Source organism: Cuculus canorus, chromosome 16 (assembly GCF_017976375.1).
Source record: "Cuculus canorus isolate bCucCan1 chromosome 16, bCucCan1.pri, whole genome shotgun sequence".
NCBI classification, from domain to species: domain Eukaryota; kingdom Metazoa; phylum Chordata; class Aves; order Cuculiformes; family Cuculidae; genus Cuculus; species Cuculus canorus.
Window position 1 is genome coordinate 123,873 of NC_071416.1, and position 17,270 is coordinate 141,142.

General features: G+C 44.6%; 1 protein-coding gene across 4 annotated transcripts in view; it reads left to right on the plus strand.

The window, feature by feature from the left end:
* SAMHD1 (SAM and HD domain containing deoxynucleoside triphosphate triphosphohydrolase 1) overlaps nt 1-17,043 on the plus strand; it is a 29,333-nt gene extending 12,290 nt beyond the window's left edge. For 2 of the 4 annotated variants that reach the window (XM_054081199.1, XM_054081202.1), the window contains 10 exons: nt 300-455; nt 2,792-2,892; nt 2,994-3,102; nt 3,691-3,782; nt 5,197-5,312; nt 8,050-8,189; nt 10,834-10,923; nt 12,070-12,174; nt 12,558-12,695; nt 15,075-17,043. In XM_054081199.1, the coding sequence (XP_053937174.1) occupies nt 300-455; nt 2,792-2,892; nt 2,994-3,102; nt 3,691-3,782; nt 5,197-5,312; nt 8,050-8,189; nt 10,834-10,923; nt 12,070-12,174; nt 12,558-12,695; nt 15,075-15,197 (1,170 nt within the window). In that variant the 3' untranslated portion in view covers nt 15,198-17,043. The other 2 variants (XM_054081200.1, XM_054081201.1) reach the window with 2 other exon arrangements.
* Nucleotides 17,044-17,270: the final 227 nt, after the last annotated feature.

Genomic DNA, 17,270 nt, shown 5'->3' on the forward strand with positions numbered 1-17,270 from the left:
AACTTGTTAATCTTCTGCACAGCAGGACTGGGTTCTGTCTTTTAGCTTTGTAAACGCATTACTGCTGTTGATTGAAATCCAAATTTAACACCTCTCTGCTGAAGGCTGTTTCTGGACTCTGTCGATCAGGTGACTTCCTGTTTGGTTAGACACAAAATGAATAAAAAATCACCTAGGTGCTGCGTTTCATACCAGGTGCCCTGCCAGGCAGCACTGCTGGTTCTGCAGGAAGCTGTAACACTGCAGGGAAGTTGCTTAAACTTTGTAATGCAACGTTTATGTGTGGTTTTTTTTCACAGCATGAAACTGCTTCTGTTGAAATGTTTGAACACCTGATAGCTTCCAATAAACTGGAAGAAGTCATGAAGTCTTATGGTCTCGTCCTGGAAGAAGATATAGACTTCATCAAGGAGCAAATAGGAGGGCCTATAGATGAGACTGCTTGTGGGGAGTCGGTGAGTCTGTTTGCTGCTCTTGTAGTTATCCCAATACATGTCTAATTTTACTGACAGAGTAGATAGTTTTTGCATCTGCTAGGTTTTATTGTTTATTTTTAGCCCCATGAAATGCTGAGAATCCTGGCACAAGAGGTGTTACAGGAGTGGAGTGTTTGTTACAGTGCCAGTGGTAGGCGGTAGCATCACCAGGTTATGTGTTTACATCTTCTTGAGGAGGTCTTACCTCAAAGTCTTTTAGAGTAGAGGAAAGCTACGGAACGTTATTTGTGTTTAAAGAACCTAATTCCCTCTAACTAGATTGGTAGAATGGATTTTTCAATGGAACCCTTGAATATCCAGGTTAGGCTAATGGCCTGTTTAGGGGAGGTGGTGGCGATGTGGTAGGGAGGCTGTGTGTTCAGGTGGCCACAAGAGGGAAGTGTGGACATAGGTTGGGGTAACAGTTGATTCAGGATAACAAAACTGAGAGCTGGCAGAGATGAGGCAATGGGCAATGCAAAGTGTGGCTCAGGTGCCAGAACCGCATCGGCTTTGATGCCAGTAGCAAAATGTTTGGATTTTTTGCGGTAACAAATGCGGAGGCAAGGATAAGACTGGAAGAAATGTTGCCTCCAGAATCAGGGAAGAAGAGATTGTGATTATTAAGCGTTGCAACTCCATGAAAGAATTGAGTCCTCTCTCCTCACTCTATAGCTCTTGCCATCCAAGGGGTCATCTGTCATGACAGTCTGGTCCTAACCAGAATTCGTGTGTGGTCCCAAACAAATCACCCACAAATGTCAGCATTACCCATTTTTTTCTGCTGTAGCAGTTTGCAGGGCTGCCATACATGCTCAGCACTCTGGAGACGAACACAGGGCACTTGGCGTAGTCAAATTTAGTTTGAGATCTTAAAGGAAAGGGATATTTGTTGATGAAACCTGCAGGTTGAAATTAGCCACTGCACTCCTTCACAATCTTGCTGTCTGCTGCTGCCATTGATCTTGTGCCAGATTCTTACCCATTGTCACTTTACCCTTGGTTGGATTGTATGCCTGTTTTAGAGCAGGATAACAGGAAAAGGAGTGCTGTACATGATACTGGCAACCTTCTTGCCTCCTGGTGTCAGACTGCAGGATCTTCCACTGGCTGTCATCTGTACTGAGGTGGTCTAACCAGGGCGCAGCTCCGCTGTGCTGTGGTGCTCTCACATCCAGGCCTTCTGGTCCTGACCTGACCAACAGGTTGATTGTTCATTAATCATAGAATTATTAAGGTTGGAAAAGACCTCTAAGCTCATCCAGCCCAATTGTCATCCAAGCCCCACCGTGTCTGCTAAACCATGTTCCCAGGTGCCACAGCCATGTGATTTTTGAACCCATGGGCAGCCGGTTCCAGTGCATCACCACTCTGTCAGTAAATAAATATTTCCTACCATCCAATCTAAACATCCCTTGACACAACTTGAGGCCGTTTCCTCTTGCCCTGTACCTTGTTACTTGGGAGCAGAGCCCAGCACCCCCCTCACCATAACCTCCTTTCCAGAAACTGCAGAGGGTGATGAGGTCTCCCCTCAGCCTCCTCCAGACTAAACAGCCCCAGAGCCCTCAGCCGCTCCCACAACCCCTGGGCTCCAGACACTTCCTCAGCTCTGTTCCCTTCTCCAGATGCGCTCCAGACCTTCAATGCCTTTCCTGGAGTGAGGGGCCCAAAACTGAACCCAGGATTTGAGGTGAGGCCCCACCAGTGCCAGCCACAGAGGGGCATTGAATATAATCAGTGTCCCAAACGTTGTCCCTGTAGCAGAGCTCTCTGGGATTGATACAGAATGTTTTTAACCATTTTTAATTATTGTGGCTCATGGCTGGTTTATTCCTTTGTTGTGGATTAGGAGTTTGAGTAGTTGGCAATTTTTGTTTAAAACATGTATAGAATTATTTTGAAACAACTCTGTTGTATACTTGAGTGCAGAAGGCTGCAAGACAGTGACACTTGTGGTTTTAATTCCCTGCAGATTCAATGATTGCAACATTTTTCTCTCTTTGTTGACATGTTTTTTTGGCATTTCAAAGCTTCAGGCTTTGCTTGAGTGGAGTAGGGAATGAAACACTCGTGTAATGGGTTTTATTCTTCCTGATATTCTAGGAAGCCGCTTACTTCTGGATTTCTAATGCCTGATGAACCTTCTAAAAGCTCTTTCATTGTCTTTGTGTCCTTGCTGCCTCAGTGTTGGATGTTTGCCACAGCCAAAGTGTATTCCCACTGCATTTTAAAAATCATTCTGACATTGTTAAAGCCCTTCAGTTTCTTATTGTTTCTGGTTTTTTCTTTCTTCTCTTCTCCTCTGTTGTTAGTGGCCCTACCGTGGTCGGCAGAAGGAGAAAAGCTTCCTCTATGAGGTAGTTGCTAACAAAAAAAATGGCATTGATGTTGACAAATGGGATTATTTTGCAAGGTATGAAACTTACCATTTTAATTGCAAATGCCTACAGACACAGTGTTGCTCTGTTTACCGCTCTGCTCTCACTGTGAAATGCTCTCTGTGGAATGTTCTAGGGATTGCCATCACCTAGGAATCCAGAATAATTTTGATTATAGGCGACTACTTAAATTCATTCGGGTCTGTGAAGTAAAAAACCAGAAGCATATCTGTACCCGCGATAAGGTAAGCAGCGTGTGGGAACTGAGGGGATGCTCAGCAGTGAAACGCGAGGTTAGGAGCGCACAGGACATATGGGGCATGGCAAAGCTTGCCTTGAGCAGCATGGCACAGCTGCACTCTGGAGTGCAGGGAGATGCTGGGGCTGCCTGCTGGTTGCTTTTTTAGTCTGGGAGAGGAATGAATTGCTGCTCTGAGAGTTGGTCTCAGAAGCAACCGGTTTGAGGAAGGGAGGGCCAGAGCAAGGCTGTTTGAAAGAGCTTGTGGCAGGTCCTTTCAGGGGAGGCTCCACAAAACCATCGTCTGTGTGTGGTCCTGCTGCAGATCTGCTGAGCAAGAGCTGAATGTGGCTTTGGCGAGGGGCTGCCGAAGGAGGAGGTCCTCTTCTGCGCCCTGGCTGCCTGGGGTCAGTGTCAGCCTCTGCTCTCCCACCATGTCCTAAGTATTTCAAAATCTGTGAACTGTAGCAAATAACCATTCTGCTCTGTGCTGCAAATGAAAGGAGACCGCTTATGTGATTCCGTGGTTGTTTTAATTTTCCAGTTGAACCAATGTCGAAACAAAAAGATGGTTTGTTTTTTTTTTTTGGTTCAGGAAGTTGGAAATTTGTATGATATGTTCCACACGCGGAATTGTCTGCACCGGCGAGCATACCAGCATAAGATTGGCAACATCATTGAAATAATGCAAGTATTATACTTTCATTTCCTTGAAACTGTATATGTGTTTGGAATATTCGGATAATCAATAAGGTGTGACATACACAGCCCAGTGGCCTTTATTGTAACCCAGTTCTTGTGGCAAGGCTGAGTGCTTAGAGTGTCACAGAGTCTGTGATTAACAACAAAGAGGAGGACAACAACATTCTTCCAGTGAAATTCAATCAGAGGAAAGTCATTAAAGCCCTGAAGAAGCGCAGGACCAGAGTGGACTTGTGTTGTTTAACTGCTAACATCTTTAACTACGAGTTAGAGACCACTTAGCTCTATTAACCAGCCAGTTAATAGAGGCAGGGTTGCTAACAGTAAAGGATTGAGCATGTTACTGTAGTTCAATCGAAGCCTGATTTGAGGTTTATGTAATGCCACGGCCAGAATTGTTTAGGACCAGTTCAGCTGGCTGAGTGCCTGCATTTGTACCTACAATCATGGAATGGTTTGTGTTGGAAGGGACCTTAAAGCCTATCCAGTTCCAACCCCTGAACCATGGGCAGGATCACCTTCCACTGGATCAGGTTGCTAGTAGACTCATCCAATCTCTTTTCTTGTTATCTATAGAAATTTCCCTAATCGCATTATTCCTTTTACGGCTCTCAAAGAGCAGGAATATTAGTGTCCCAAAATATGTTCTCAGCTGCTGAGTAATGATCTGCTGAGTTTGGAAAAAAGGAATGGAAAGGATTACATGCTAGTACAGGAGCGATTCATGACTGCTTTCATGTCAAATACTTCAGCTCCTGGTTTAGTGGTTCTCTGAAACTCATCCTAAAAATGCTAAGATTTGACAGGTCCTCTGTGTGAGGAGGAAAACAGCCAAGAAATTTAATTTTTGGCTTGCCGTAATTATAGCAGCTGATCCAAATGACGGTACAAGCTGGAAATGACAAGGGGAGCAAGGAATTCGGGAAGAACGTAATTTTTAGAACATCGCCTTCTCCTACCTGAAAATACTCCATGTTCATGATGCTCAACCTTTACAACGTTTTGTGTTCTCTCATTGAAATCCTGGAGCAATGAGTCTGTAAAAGCATGTGGGCATCTGAGACAGCCTGATTGCTGCTGAGTGGCTGTGTCACTTCTCTTGCAGGTTCTGCAATTGCCTAAACAATGTTAAGCACAGAGTCTGAAGCAGAACAAAGTGTACTTGCTTGTTCACTGAAATAAGGTTAAGGTCTGATCTGAACATATTTGCAGGTCCAGATCTGAACAGACTGAAATCTGCAGTGACAGCGTGGCGATAGGACGTTACGGTGTGGTCAGGGTCTGCTGTGTGCTTGGGATGCAGTTTCATTTATGTACAAATGCATTTCTTTTTGACTCTTATGCGATAAAGTGTTTCAAAATGATGCTTTCCTTAAGTCTTAATTATATCTCAATTTAGGATTACAGAGGCCTTTCAAAAAGCAGACAAATTTTTTAAAATAGAAGGCTCCGGAGGAAAACTGTACCAGATTTCAACAGCGATGGAGGACATGGAGGCCTACACCAAACTGACTGGTACGAGCTCTCAGAAATATTTTTGAAGTAAAGATCCTGAGTACCTGGTAGAAACCTTTTGTACGGCTGGGTCCATGCCCATGGCTGGAACTCTTGAGTGCTGTTGTTCACAGACAGTTGGGCAGATCCAGACTGCCCAGTCTCTGTGTGCTTGTATCTTGCTGGGAGAGCAAGACTTTCTAGTTTCTATTACTTTTACGTTGAGAGAGAGAAGCACCAACTTCTTATATTCTGCATGCATTCAGCTTCAGATTATTGCAGGCAGTGCTGTCAGGCGGTCCTGCCTCTGCCCTGAGTTTGTTGTGCTTGTCACAAGCGGGCTGTGAGTCAGCTCTGAGCGATGCTGCATCAAGTAGAGGGGCATCGTATGTGTGGTGTAGTGTGAAATTAATTCCAAGGTAGGCTTCAAAGGGCTCTGATGGAGTCTGATTTCATTTGCTTGAGACATTGCTACCATGCTTACAAGTATAACAGAAGGAAACGGAATGTATGAAAGTTTCCAGTTGCTTGGATAAGAACTTGTGGGAGTGATTCTTATAGGGTAAGTACAGGGAGCAACCCGCTTGAAGGCGTGCTGGGGCCCTCAAGTGTGCTTCCCACTGCCATGGTGTCTTGGTTTAGTCTGCTCCCCCTGCTCTTGGCTGTGAGGCACACCAGTGTTCCTCTGGTTGGCGTTTAGTGCTGCAGCATGCCCTTACCAGCTCTGTCCGGCCTGGGGGTGGAAGCCAGCATGGGCAAGGCAGACCCTGCTGCACCAAGGAGCTTGTGACTGGGTAACTACAGGGCAGAGGAAGCTGCAGACACTGCTGAAGAGCCCTCCCAAGTACTGGCAGCTCTCACAAGGACTCCCAGGGCGTCTCTCCTGACTGGCAAGATAACTTTCCTGAGTTTCCATCACCAAGCCTTGACTGGCCAACAGAGAGACTGTCTTTGGTGAGTCTCTCACCAAAGAGTTTCTGTCTTTGGTGACAGAGGCTGAGGGCACTTGCATGCCTTAATCTGTGTCATGTTGAAGGCCTTCTGCTGGTGATCCTTCCCCCGCCACAGCCACATTCAGCCTGGCCACAGACCTTCTGCATGGCATGAATGAAGGGGCTGCATGGAGTGCCGAGGTGAGGAGCTACCTGGCCCCTCCGACACTGCAGGGAAGGACCTGGCTTTGAGTGGCAGTTGGGGTCAGAAAGCGTGAACTGCAGTGTTGGGCCATGGAGGGCTGGGAAGAAAGGCGAGAACTGTGACAAAGTTCTTCATGGGCTGGGTTCTTTTCCCTAGGGGAGCTGTCTGGTCAGTGCTGTTAAGTTAGCACCAGTTCCTGCTGTAGCTGCTTGTGGTTCCTGGTGAGGAGCACAGCTTGGGGCAAGGAGACCAGGACAATCCCCTGCCTCTTACAGTCTGCTGCAGCAAGGAGCTGCTCGCCAGGGCTTTTTTGTTAAACAAGGAGAGTTGAACAGCAAGGAGAGTGATGCAAGGAATATACCAACTTCAGATATAACAGTGCACCGTGAAGGACATGTATGTTCTCCTCCTAAACCAAGGCACTCCTTCCCTGCATCTAACGGTTGCGACCTAGGGGTTCTGAGAGGACAGTAGGGTTGTTTTTAATAGTCCATAATGAGTAACACTTCTCTGGAACTGTCCAGGTGCCTCTTGATTCTTTTAAAATGTTCAACCTCAGTGGGGTTCTGCGGCAGAAAGTTGTCTGTCTTTCTTAAATGGTGAGGGAATAAACACTGCTAGTTTTTAATTCATTGCCTCCTGATTTGACAGCAAACCATAGTTTTTAAATCCTGGAGGGATTTAAAAGCCTTGTGGATGTGATGCTTAGGGCAATTTTTATTGGCGGAGATAGCAGTGTGAGGTTTATGGTTGGACTCAATGATCTTAAAGGTCTTTTCTAATCTAAACAATTCTGTGATTCTGTTGTACCTCATGGAGGAGTTCCTGGCTTTGATCAGCTTTGTCCATAAAAGCAACCCTCTGTTAAAGGTGTATGGTATGTGGCTTGTAGCTTTCCTCCAGAGTGTGTTTGGAGCAGCTTAAGCCAGTTGTGGTCCTAGGCAGGCTTTGTAGAGCTGTGCCGGCAGCACAGGTCACAGCTGCCCAGGCATTTCTGGCTGGGGAATGGGAACAGACAGGGATTGCAGCTGTGTTGGTTGTCACAGACGAGCAGCATACAAACAGCAGCAGCTTCTTTAGGGCAGCCAAAAAAAAACCTTTCTGCTCCAAAGCCACATCAAAAGAAACCACATCTGACTGCTTGTATCGATGGTAGGAAACAGACCGCGTCCTTCACCGTCATGTGGAGACAGGAGTGGGGACTTTGATGCCAAAGTCTTCCATCCAAAGCCTGAGAAATTCTGCGGGTGTAACAGAAATACCTTATTCCTGTGCAAGCTGCAGCACCCTTGTCCCTGGGCCAGGGTGTTTGGGGTGTTCTGCTGGGCAAGATTGGCAAAATAAGAAGAGGAAGCAACTTCCAGTGAAATAGTAAAATGTGTTGCAAGGGTGAGAGTTGAGCCAGTTTTTCTGTCAACAACCATTAGGAATCTGATGAGAATCAAGATGACCTTGTGAGTGACTTCTCAGTTGTCAGACTTTCTATGTTCAGTCATTCTCTGAAAGTGCCTTTCCCAAACCAGCTGGTTTTCCTGTTGCTTTAACCTTTGTCTCCATATGTGGGTTTTGTTGTGACACTGGATTTTAACATGCCTAACAAAAATCAATGCAACCTTGGCAGATAATATCTACCTGGAAATTCTGCACTCAAGTTGTCCAGAACTGGAGGAGGCACGAGAAATTTTGCGTAAAATAGAACGTCGTCAGTTATACAAGTTTTTAGGAGAGACTCATCCTGAAACAAAGAGGGAAGTTGTGAAGGTAATGTCCATTGGTGGCAGATTCCAAACTCTGTCCCTGTAAACATTTTTCTAAGTTGCTGACCATGTTTTTTTTCCTCTATCTCTGTGTTTTTGTTTGTCTGGTTTGAGGTTTTTTTTAGCTTAACTGCTGTTGCAAAAATAGTGTCAAAAGTTCTCTTCCTGTCTTTTATGTAGCTGAGCCATGAAACAAATAGGGAACTGGGATGAGTTTTTTTTCTACAAACAGACAGAAGAACAGCAAGAGGCTGGAGTTTGGAAGTTGATTATTGTAGAAGTATTTCCAGAAAAAAAAAGTTTTCTGAAAAATACAAGATTGCTCAAAAAGCTGTTTTAGTCCAGTGACTGAGAAAGTTGTTACTGTCACCTTTGTTCACTGGGATTTCATAAGGAACACTTTTGCTTTGAATTATAATTGGTGTGCTTTGGGAACAAACATCAAATTGAATAACTTCAGCATTTCTTGGTGTTAAATTCTATTCATATCATGAGCGTGCGTGTATCTTTTCCGGTGTTGGCGTTTCAAAGCACTCATCATGCATCAGTTTCACCCCTGTTGGCTTATTTCAAACTAAGGTTGTATCAGAGCTGATGTCATTTCACATGGCACAGCTTTTCTTGAGATGTGCTGTAGCTTGTTATCAAATATCACTTAATTATCGCTAAACTTCAGCTGTCACATTTAATTTTCCATGCTAAATTTCCAGAAGTGGCTGACTGCATCTGTAAGGCTTTAATAAAATTAATTCATCTCTTTTTTTTTCTCCCATAAAAGAGAGTGACTAGTACTGTCCTACTGTTCTGTTCTCTTTGTTTGAAGAGAAAGTTTGTTCATGTTCTTTGTCGAAGAAAAAGTAGTGTTAAGAGATTCTGTTTTAAAAAAGTAGGAGAAAATAGAAGGAAGTAAAATGTCTACAGGGGAAGGTCAGCCCAAAAGGAAATGTATGTCAATTGTCCAGCTTCTGCCCTTCTGAGGAGAAGCTCAGGATAGAGAAGCTTACAAATGAGGAAATATTCTGCCTTGAAACAGTTCCTTTTAGAAACTTGGTTAATGCAAAGAAAAACTCTCACTTAGAAAATCCATTTGGAGGTGTTGAGCCTTGGGGTATCTAGCGTGGTGTTTGGGAGCGTGAGTCGCTGTCGGTGGCATGATTAGTTTAAGGCAATGCTTTGTAGTGTCGGCTGTTCAGCTTGGAATTCAGGAGAGTTTTTCCTGTGGTGCCAGAGTATTGGAGGCTCAGCTCCCTCTGAAGCGCTGGAGAGGAGTAGCTAGACAAAACATAGCCCTGGCTGTTCTGCCCCTTGAGAGACTGCAGTGTTGTTCAGTTTAGAACCATAGAATGGTTTTGGTTGGAAGGGACCTTTAAAGGCCATCCAGTCCAGCCTCCCCGCAGTGAGCAGGGACATCTTCAACTCAATCAGGTTACTCAAAACCCCATCCAGTTTTGTGATGCTCAAGCTGGCCAGAGCCAGGAGAACATCCCAAATAGCTACATGAGTCTTAAATTCAAAGTGAAGTTTCCAGTTAACACAAATTGGAAGAAGTACCTTAAAAAAAAGGCAAGTAAACAACAAAAAGGAGAGAGTTAGTGTACTTACATTGTGATACAGAATAGAAACAGTCTACCACCCACCAGTTGCCTCCTGGAAATTATTTTCCTCTAGGTGTGCACTCAGTCCAAACCTTTCCTTGGCTTTTTGAGTCACAACAAACAAGGCACGTGCCTCATCTTGGCAATGTGTGTTGCTTTCTGCTCTTAGCAGTCTCACTGTCATTGCAATGGACAAATCAGCAGAATGAAAAAATGTGCTTGTTGAATTCCTTCCCAGCTGGACCTGTCTCTTGGCTGCTCTGTGGTGCACTTGAAGCTTTTCTCCAGGAGTCTCGTTTGCTCCCAGGAAATCTTGCTTCATCAAATCTTGCATCTTCCCCAGAGCACAGCAACCATGGACAAAGTTGAAGAGGCACCTCCTGCCCAGCCACCGCCTTTTGATGAGGACATATTCCCTTAGGTGCAAAACCAGGCAAAAGCCCCTGTGGCTTTTGAAGTAGGTCACCATCCTCCAAAGTTTGCCTTGGAGCGAGCTTCTTCTGGTTGTTTGGGGTGGTTTACTTATAGTGGTCGATGACATGACTGATTTTGTCTGTGTCTTGGAGTTTTTGTGTTTAATATATGGGTATAAAACGTTTAGTGAGAGGGTGAGATCCTGCTGCCCTTCATTAAAAATGAAAAAAAAGAATTGGTAAATGTATTTAGTATTCAGCTCTGGGGAACTTAATTGCAAAACACTTGTGTTAGTAAAACAATTTCTTGAAGATCCTTATTTTCTGCTTTTCTGGAGATTTCACAATCCTGGATGGGTTCACACGCACACACACTCACTGCTTTCTTCCTGTCAGTAGGCATAAAACTCATCACCCACAGGCTGGTGGTATTTGGATCTCCTGAGTAATACGAGCTTCGTTTGTTTCTATAACTAACGTGTTCAGGGATTCAACCAATCAGACTGCTGCAAGAAGAGTCTGTCAAGCTATGGAGAAAAGAAAGTTTTATTTTAGTGACGTGTTCTGTCATGTGTTTTGTTGCCTTGGTCACGGCCTGATAGTACACAGATGTAATAGGAGTTCTTCATTTTCTTTCCAGAATAGCGACCTGGCGGAAAGCATCGCTAACTCCAAGCCGGAAAAGGATCCTCCAGATGTGGAACTAAAGGCTGAAGATTTCATAATTGATGTAAATATCCATCAGGGTGGCTTCAGAGTAAAAACTTCTCAATCGCAGGGGCCTTGTTTACCGCAGTGAAAACCTGAGATGCATTTCAATGCATTCACAAAGCAAAGAAACAGAGTTGCCTCATAAATGCTGTCTTAGCTGTTCAGCACAAGGCTCTGGAGGCCACAAGCTTCCTCCCAGGTTCACTGGGCTGTCATTTGGGCCCTTTTGCTCCTGGTGGCGAGTGTGTTCTCCCAGGACTGCCTTTGCTCTGGAAAGGAGCTGTAGAGAAACCTCTGGGTTTTGGCAATCTAGGAACCACTGCTGAGGGCCATGAAGGCGAGTAAACTGCAGGCCTGGTGGTAGGATAGGTGAGGTGGGATAGATAGTGACTTCCAGGCCTCTGATACTGCACGCCTGATGAATGGCGGCCACTCCTGGGTTTTGTCTTCTGTATGAAGCACTGCTCTGCCACAGCTCAGGCTCCAGCCAGCATTGGTGGGAAGGAGAGAGCCTGAGGCAGAGGCAGGAGCTTGAGCAGTCCGCAAGCACCAAAATGCTTAATCCTGATTCTTGGTGAATTCTGCAAAGAGTGAGTGAAAGGCTTTCCCTGGAATGCATCACAAATCACTTCTAGAACAACCTTGTATTACAGATTCATTTCGCGCTGGGTAAAATTGTAGCAGTTTATTTAGCTTTAAAGTAGTTGGTGTGGTTTCCTTGTCCTACAAATCAAAATCATGGGGAAGTGGGCTCCTTCCTGCTGACCACAAAACTGTTGGGTGTACCAAGCAGCTGTAAATAATGTTGCCTAAACTTCATATTTCAAATAGTAACATCACCGCAGCCTCTGCTGGCACTGTGCTTGGAGAGGCATAGGCTGGCAAGGCACCAGCGTGCTTCCACTGTGTGAAATAGGAGCATTTCAGAGCGTGACTGGGAGCCAGCTGGTGTAAATGTGAACATGGGCCTGGCGATTTCACAACAAAAGGTGGTGGAAGAAAATGTAAAAATGCAAATACTAGCTTGTTTTATTAAGTAATCATTTGTTAATTAGTGTTTTATTTTATTAGAGTAATTTACATAATACAGTGTGTATCCTTTTGTATTGTGAGAAAACTCAAGACTAACATGAATAAGTGCCATTTTCTTTGGTTTACACATAAGGTTATCAGTATGGATTATGGCATGAAAGAACAGAATCCCATTGATAATGTTCTCTTCTACTGCAAGGCTGATCCTTCCAAGGCAGTCAAGATCACTAAAGAACAGGTAGGCTTTCATTTTCCTCCACTGGCTTCTGATGGGCATCTTCTTCACAGGTCACAGTGGGAGTGATTGCAGTCCTTCATGGTAGTTCTGGCAGTAGCTATGGAAGAGAGTTGTGGAGAGGTTGTGGAATCCATGACCTCACAGATCACTGGCGCATGTTGTGCTGCAGCAGTCTGGAGCCCTGACAGCTGCTGCGTGTGAACAGCTTTTAACCTGAATAAATGGGGAGTCCTGGAAAAATACATCTCATTTGGATAAAGCTCATGGATTGCAGTGGGATTTTTTTTACTACTTTCTTTTTGTGTTCATATGAAAAAATTAGAAGTTCAGTGGACTCTCAATTCCAAGAAAAACCAAAGCGTATTTCTTTTTTTATTCCAAAGGTTTCAAAGCTTTTACCCATGACATTTGCAGAGCAGATTATCCGGGTTTATTGCAAAAGTCAGGATCCAGATGTTATTTCAGCTGCAAAACAGTATTTTGTTCAGTGGTGCATAGAGAAGGATTTCACCAAACCACAGGTAATAAATTCATGTGTCATTGTTCTTGTCCTTATAGCTTTGAACCTTTGTCCGTAAGTTTACTCTTTCATTAAAATCTTGGTGTTCAGGCCTTGCCTTTATGGCAGAGCCACTCCTCTCTAACCTGGCTTCTAGTTTTGTTGTGGCTTGCATCTGAGTGTGCTTTGGTTTCACTGAAGCAGTGAGAGATTTGCAATGATTTAATTTCTGTTACTTGAAAAGTTGCATTTTTATAACAAAGTTGGTGTCCACACAGACATTCACTAGGCCATGGGTACAGGCTTCCTCATGCAAAGGCTTAAAACAGCACTGAGATATAAAAAGCTCTAGGAAAGCGGTCAGATCAGTTCTTCTATTTCTTCTTCTCTTTTCCTTCCTCACTCAACTTTTAAACTTGCTCCTCCTCCAGGAGATCCATGGTCAGTCCATTTCCTCTGGGTTAGAGTGGAAAACATCTGTGGGAACAGGGTTGCAAACCTCTGCTTTCTGAGCAATCAGCCTGTAGTCTGAGTTCTTGGAAGGCCTTACCTGTTCTTTGTGTTTCCCTTTCCTGCCAGCTCTCAGGACATACAAGTTTCCAGCTGTGAGGAAGGAAGAGGGTTTGTTGCAGCTCATCTGATGTTTTGGTTTGTGTTGAGAACAGTGTCAGAGCTGCCCTGGCAAATAAAGTGGAGACTCCAAAGCAGCACCCGAGTCCATACGTCTTGCTTTGCATTCCTCCTGCCAGAGGTGGTGGAGAAGCTGTAAATTGATGATGTGTGATACAGCATCCCCGTGACACCCCCCTTCCAGGGAGGTGGGTGCCTTCATCTAAAAAAATACTCTGTGCTGATATTTCCAGTATATCCCTGGCTACAGGGAAGCAGTTGTGGTTCTATCAAGTAAGTTTTTCTCAGCAGAAAATACTGATGGAGCCACTGCTGGCAGCATCAGTAGGTTTGATAGATGTGCTGGCAAATCTGCTGTTACATTTCTCCCCAAATGGCTGGCTTTCACTTTTGTTTGTCTCATAGTCGTCCCCAGGAAGCGAGGAGCTTTCTTTGGTTCTTTACACTTTTTCAGATATTTTTTGCTTCTGGAATCAAGCCTTAAAGTAAAGTCTTGTATTAAAATCTCCCAAGTTGCTTAAGAAACGCAGTGTGAATGGTTTGTTCTCTGAATCAAGAGGTGTTTTCCTCTCCACTGAGTATGTTAATATCCCTGGCTTTGCATCTTATATGCCAGTCTCATTCAGGGCAAGAGTTCTGAAATTTTCCTCTGAAATGAGAGAGCACCTGGTAGCTGAGTGGTGTATGCTGGAGGCACAAGGCTTGTTCTTGTGTCATACTGCATCCATCTTTAAGAGCAGTTAATTTTAGGAGGGCTTTACACAAATGGACCAAGCAACAACCTTTCTCTGCTTGTAGCTTGTCAAGTGTGGTTGTGTCCTCTAAGCTTGTTCTTCTAGCTCTGGCATATCTTGCAGGCCTTGGCATGGTACAGAATCACAGAATGGTTTGAATTGGAAGAGAACTCAAAGCCCATTCAGTTCCAACTCCCCTGCCATGGGTGAGGACACCTCCCACTGGATCTGCTTGCTCCAAGCGCCATCCAGCCTGGCCTTGGACACCTCCAGGGATGGGGCAGACCACTGCTCTGGGCAACCTGGGCCAGTGCTTCCCCTCCCAAGAAAAACATTTCTTCCTGAGGTCTCATCTCCATCTCCCCTCTTGCAGCTGAAAACTGTTCCCCCTCATCCTGTCCCTGCACTCCCTGGTCAAGAGCACCTTTCCAGCTTTCTTGTAGGCCTCCTTTAACTACTGAACACACAGCAACACGCATCTCACCAGCTTATTTCTAAGCGTGGAGGATTCATTGCTCTTTTGTCGGTGTTTGCAGTGCCTGAGCACTTGATTAGCCACAAGGACACAGGGTGGCCTTATCTGGCAGGGGTGAGCATTTGGACTGTACCAGTTTCTGCACCAACACTGTATGCTTCAAGACAGCAAAAGGCACATCCACGCACCTGCGGCTGGTAGATTGTAGCAGTTCTGCTTGAGATCCTGTGGCAAAGTCAGAGGAAACACAATATTTGTGATCCTGGTTCATATTCCAGTATCCTAACTATAGGTGTGCTGGTCTCCCTAGATTTGCTGGTGATCATTTAGGAAGGGGGAACTGCTTGTGGTGAGGGCTTCTCAGAGACATGGGGGGATCTTTTTCTTCCCACTGACTACAGCAGTTTCCATTTCTGGGATGCAGTCTTCAACGTTTGTTGGTTTACAGTGCTTCCAGGATTTATTGTTTTCTGTTCAGTCTGATACTGAGCTTCTTCTCCTCTGCGTTAGGAAAGCAAAAGCAAATGTCCAGTCATTAATGTTTTCTGACTTTTAATAATAGGATGGTGATGTGGTTGCCCCTCATCTAACTCCAATGAAGAAAAGCTGGAATAACACAAGAGATGATGAACAAAGAAGAGCTTCCGAACCCAGCTGCAAACAAAGGCTTCCTTTTGATAAGTAACATTTCTCCTTCTGGCCTGATCCAGCCTGCTTCCTATGAAGGCAAGCAAACCTGGGCAGCAGCTCTTTCAGAAGCCAGTTGAGTTGACTGTATGAGTTTATGGAGCAATGCAGAAATGCATTTTACGATACAGTATATTTTAATATAAGTCCTTAAACAAAGTGCATATTCCAAATGGACTTTTAGACAATTTACAAACTCTACAGCAGAGCAAAATCGATCCCCATTTATTTTTGAATGTAGTGGTACTGTGCTGCAAGAGTAACTTCAAAAACTGCAATTCACCCTTGTTACAAGACATGCTGAAGACACGGTACTGTTCCGTCCTGTCCTGATCCCTTCTGAAGATGACGGGGATATTGCATGCGCTAGCAGGAAAAGCTGGGTTTTTTTCAGTACCCAAGGAAGAGAGGAGTAAGCACGCTACTGAAAATAGAGGGAGGTAATTCCACTTTGGAATAACCACAGGTAGCATCTTCAAGAATAGCAAAATGGATTTAGTTTAAAAAGTTAAAAGGAGAGTAGAGGGCAATGTTTTTAATAACCGACAATTACTTTTCTGGTATTCCTAAAGGTGATGAAGATGCAGGCCTCTTGCTGTAAGTGTGACCACAACTTTTATTGAAGTAACAATGCAGTGACATGCAGCCTTTTATTGTTTTATAGTGTATTTTTGATACACTGAATATATTTTTGCTTTTACACTGAACCGCACAACCTGCTCAAAACGACCATTGTTGGAGTGCTTGCAGGAACACGGCACTGCCCCAGTGCTTGTTGGGCAGATGGATGGCCTTACGTTCCTGGTGCGGTTAGCGAGACCTAGCAGAACACTGCACTGGCTCAGCTCTTCCTTGCACCAAGCACACCTTGTTTCTGTGTTACACTGTATGAGGGAGACAGGCTCTTTGGAGATTCTTCCATTCTTGGATTCCTCCCGTTTTTCCTGGATCTCTTGTTGTTGTTCTGTGTAGGTTTTTTTCTCTCCCTTGTAGAACTGTGAGGGCCTCCATGTTTTCCTTCCTGGCAGTGTGACTGCGAGTGCTGTCCAGTTGGAAAAGTGGCCAAGGCAGACCACCTTCCTCTCATCTTTTACTCAGGTCAAATAAAACCTCATTTGTTTTCATCAAATAAAACCTAAAAGCTTGAAAAAGCCCACCCTGAAAACTAGAAATGCAAAGCAGAACGTTCAGTAATGCTCAGACACTTGGATGGAGCTTTGGACTTTTATATCTGTAATGGGGAAAGAAGAGGTGAGCACTGGGAGAACCAAGCGTGAGTGGTGGGGTTGGCTAACGCAGTGGGAAGTTGCTGAGAGAGAACGGCAGCTCTCCCTTCACACCTGATTGTTTCTTTTGCCCTTTCTATCCTGGGAGTGGAGAGCTGTTGGGCAGAGAGAAGGAAAGTGAGTGTTCATGGACTTACTCAGAGTTCATTTGTTGGAGTAACCAGAAGTCGTTCAGCGCTCTGCTGCTTCATTGTGTACCTGTGCTCAGGCGTCCGATGGTGACGCAGTGCAGCCCCTGCTGGTCGTGTCTCTTAACAGTATTTCCCATCTGCAGGTGCGCCAGCTAACCCACAGAAGCGGCTGTGACCTCTTTAAAAGCTTTTAAGGAACTTATTATGCTTTGAGAAATGACATCACAGAGTGAAGGCATTTATCTCATCTGCATAAAATCAAGTGTTGTTCAGAATAATGTAATTTTATTATTGTTGCTTGAGTTTGTTTGGAATCTATCACAAAAAGTGCACTTTATACTTGGTAAATACCTTTTGCTTGCCTTAAAGCAAAAATTTGTGCTTGATGTTAAGTTCTGAGACAGAGCATTTCTTTTTCTCAAGTATGTTAATCTGAGCCTCTCTGGACAGAGAATAAATTTATAAGCAATGATTTTACTATTCTTTTAAGAAATTGCAGTATGTGACCTCTATTACAAATGGTCTTACTGCAGAGTTACAACCACATGCACGTCTGAGGGACAGACGCTGCCTGGTGGAAGCATGGATCTCCCAGCTCAGTTCATGTTTGCTTGCGTGGCGTGACTGGTGACTGCAGTGCAGCCTGCTCAGCTC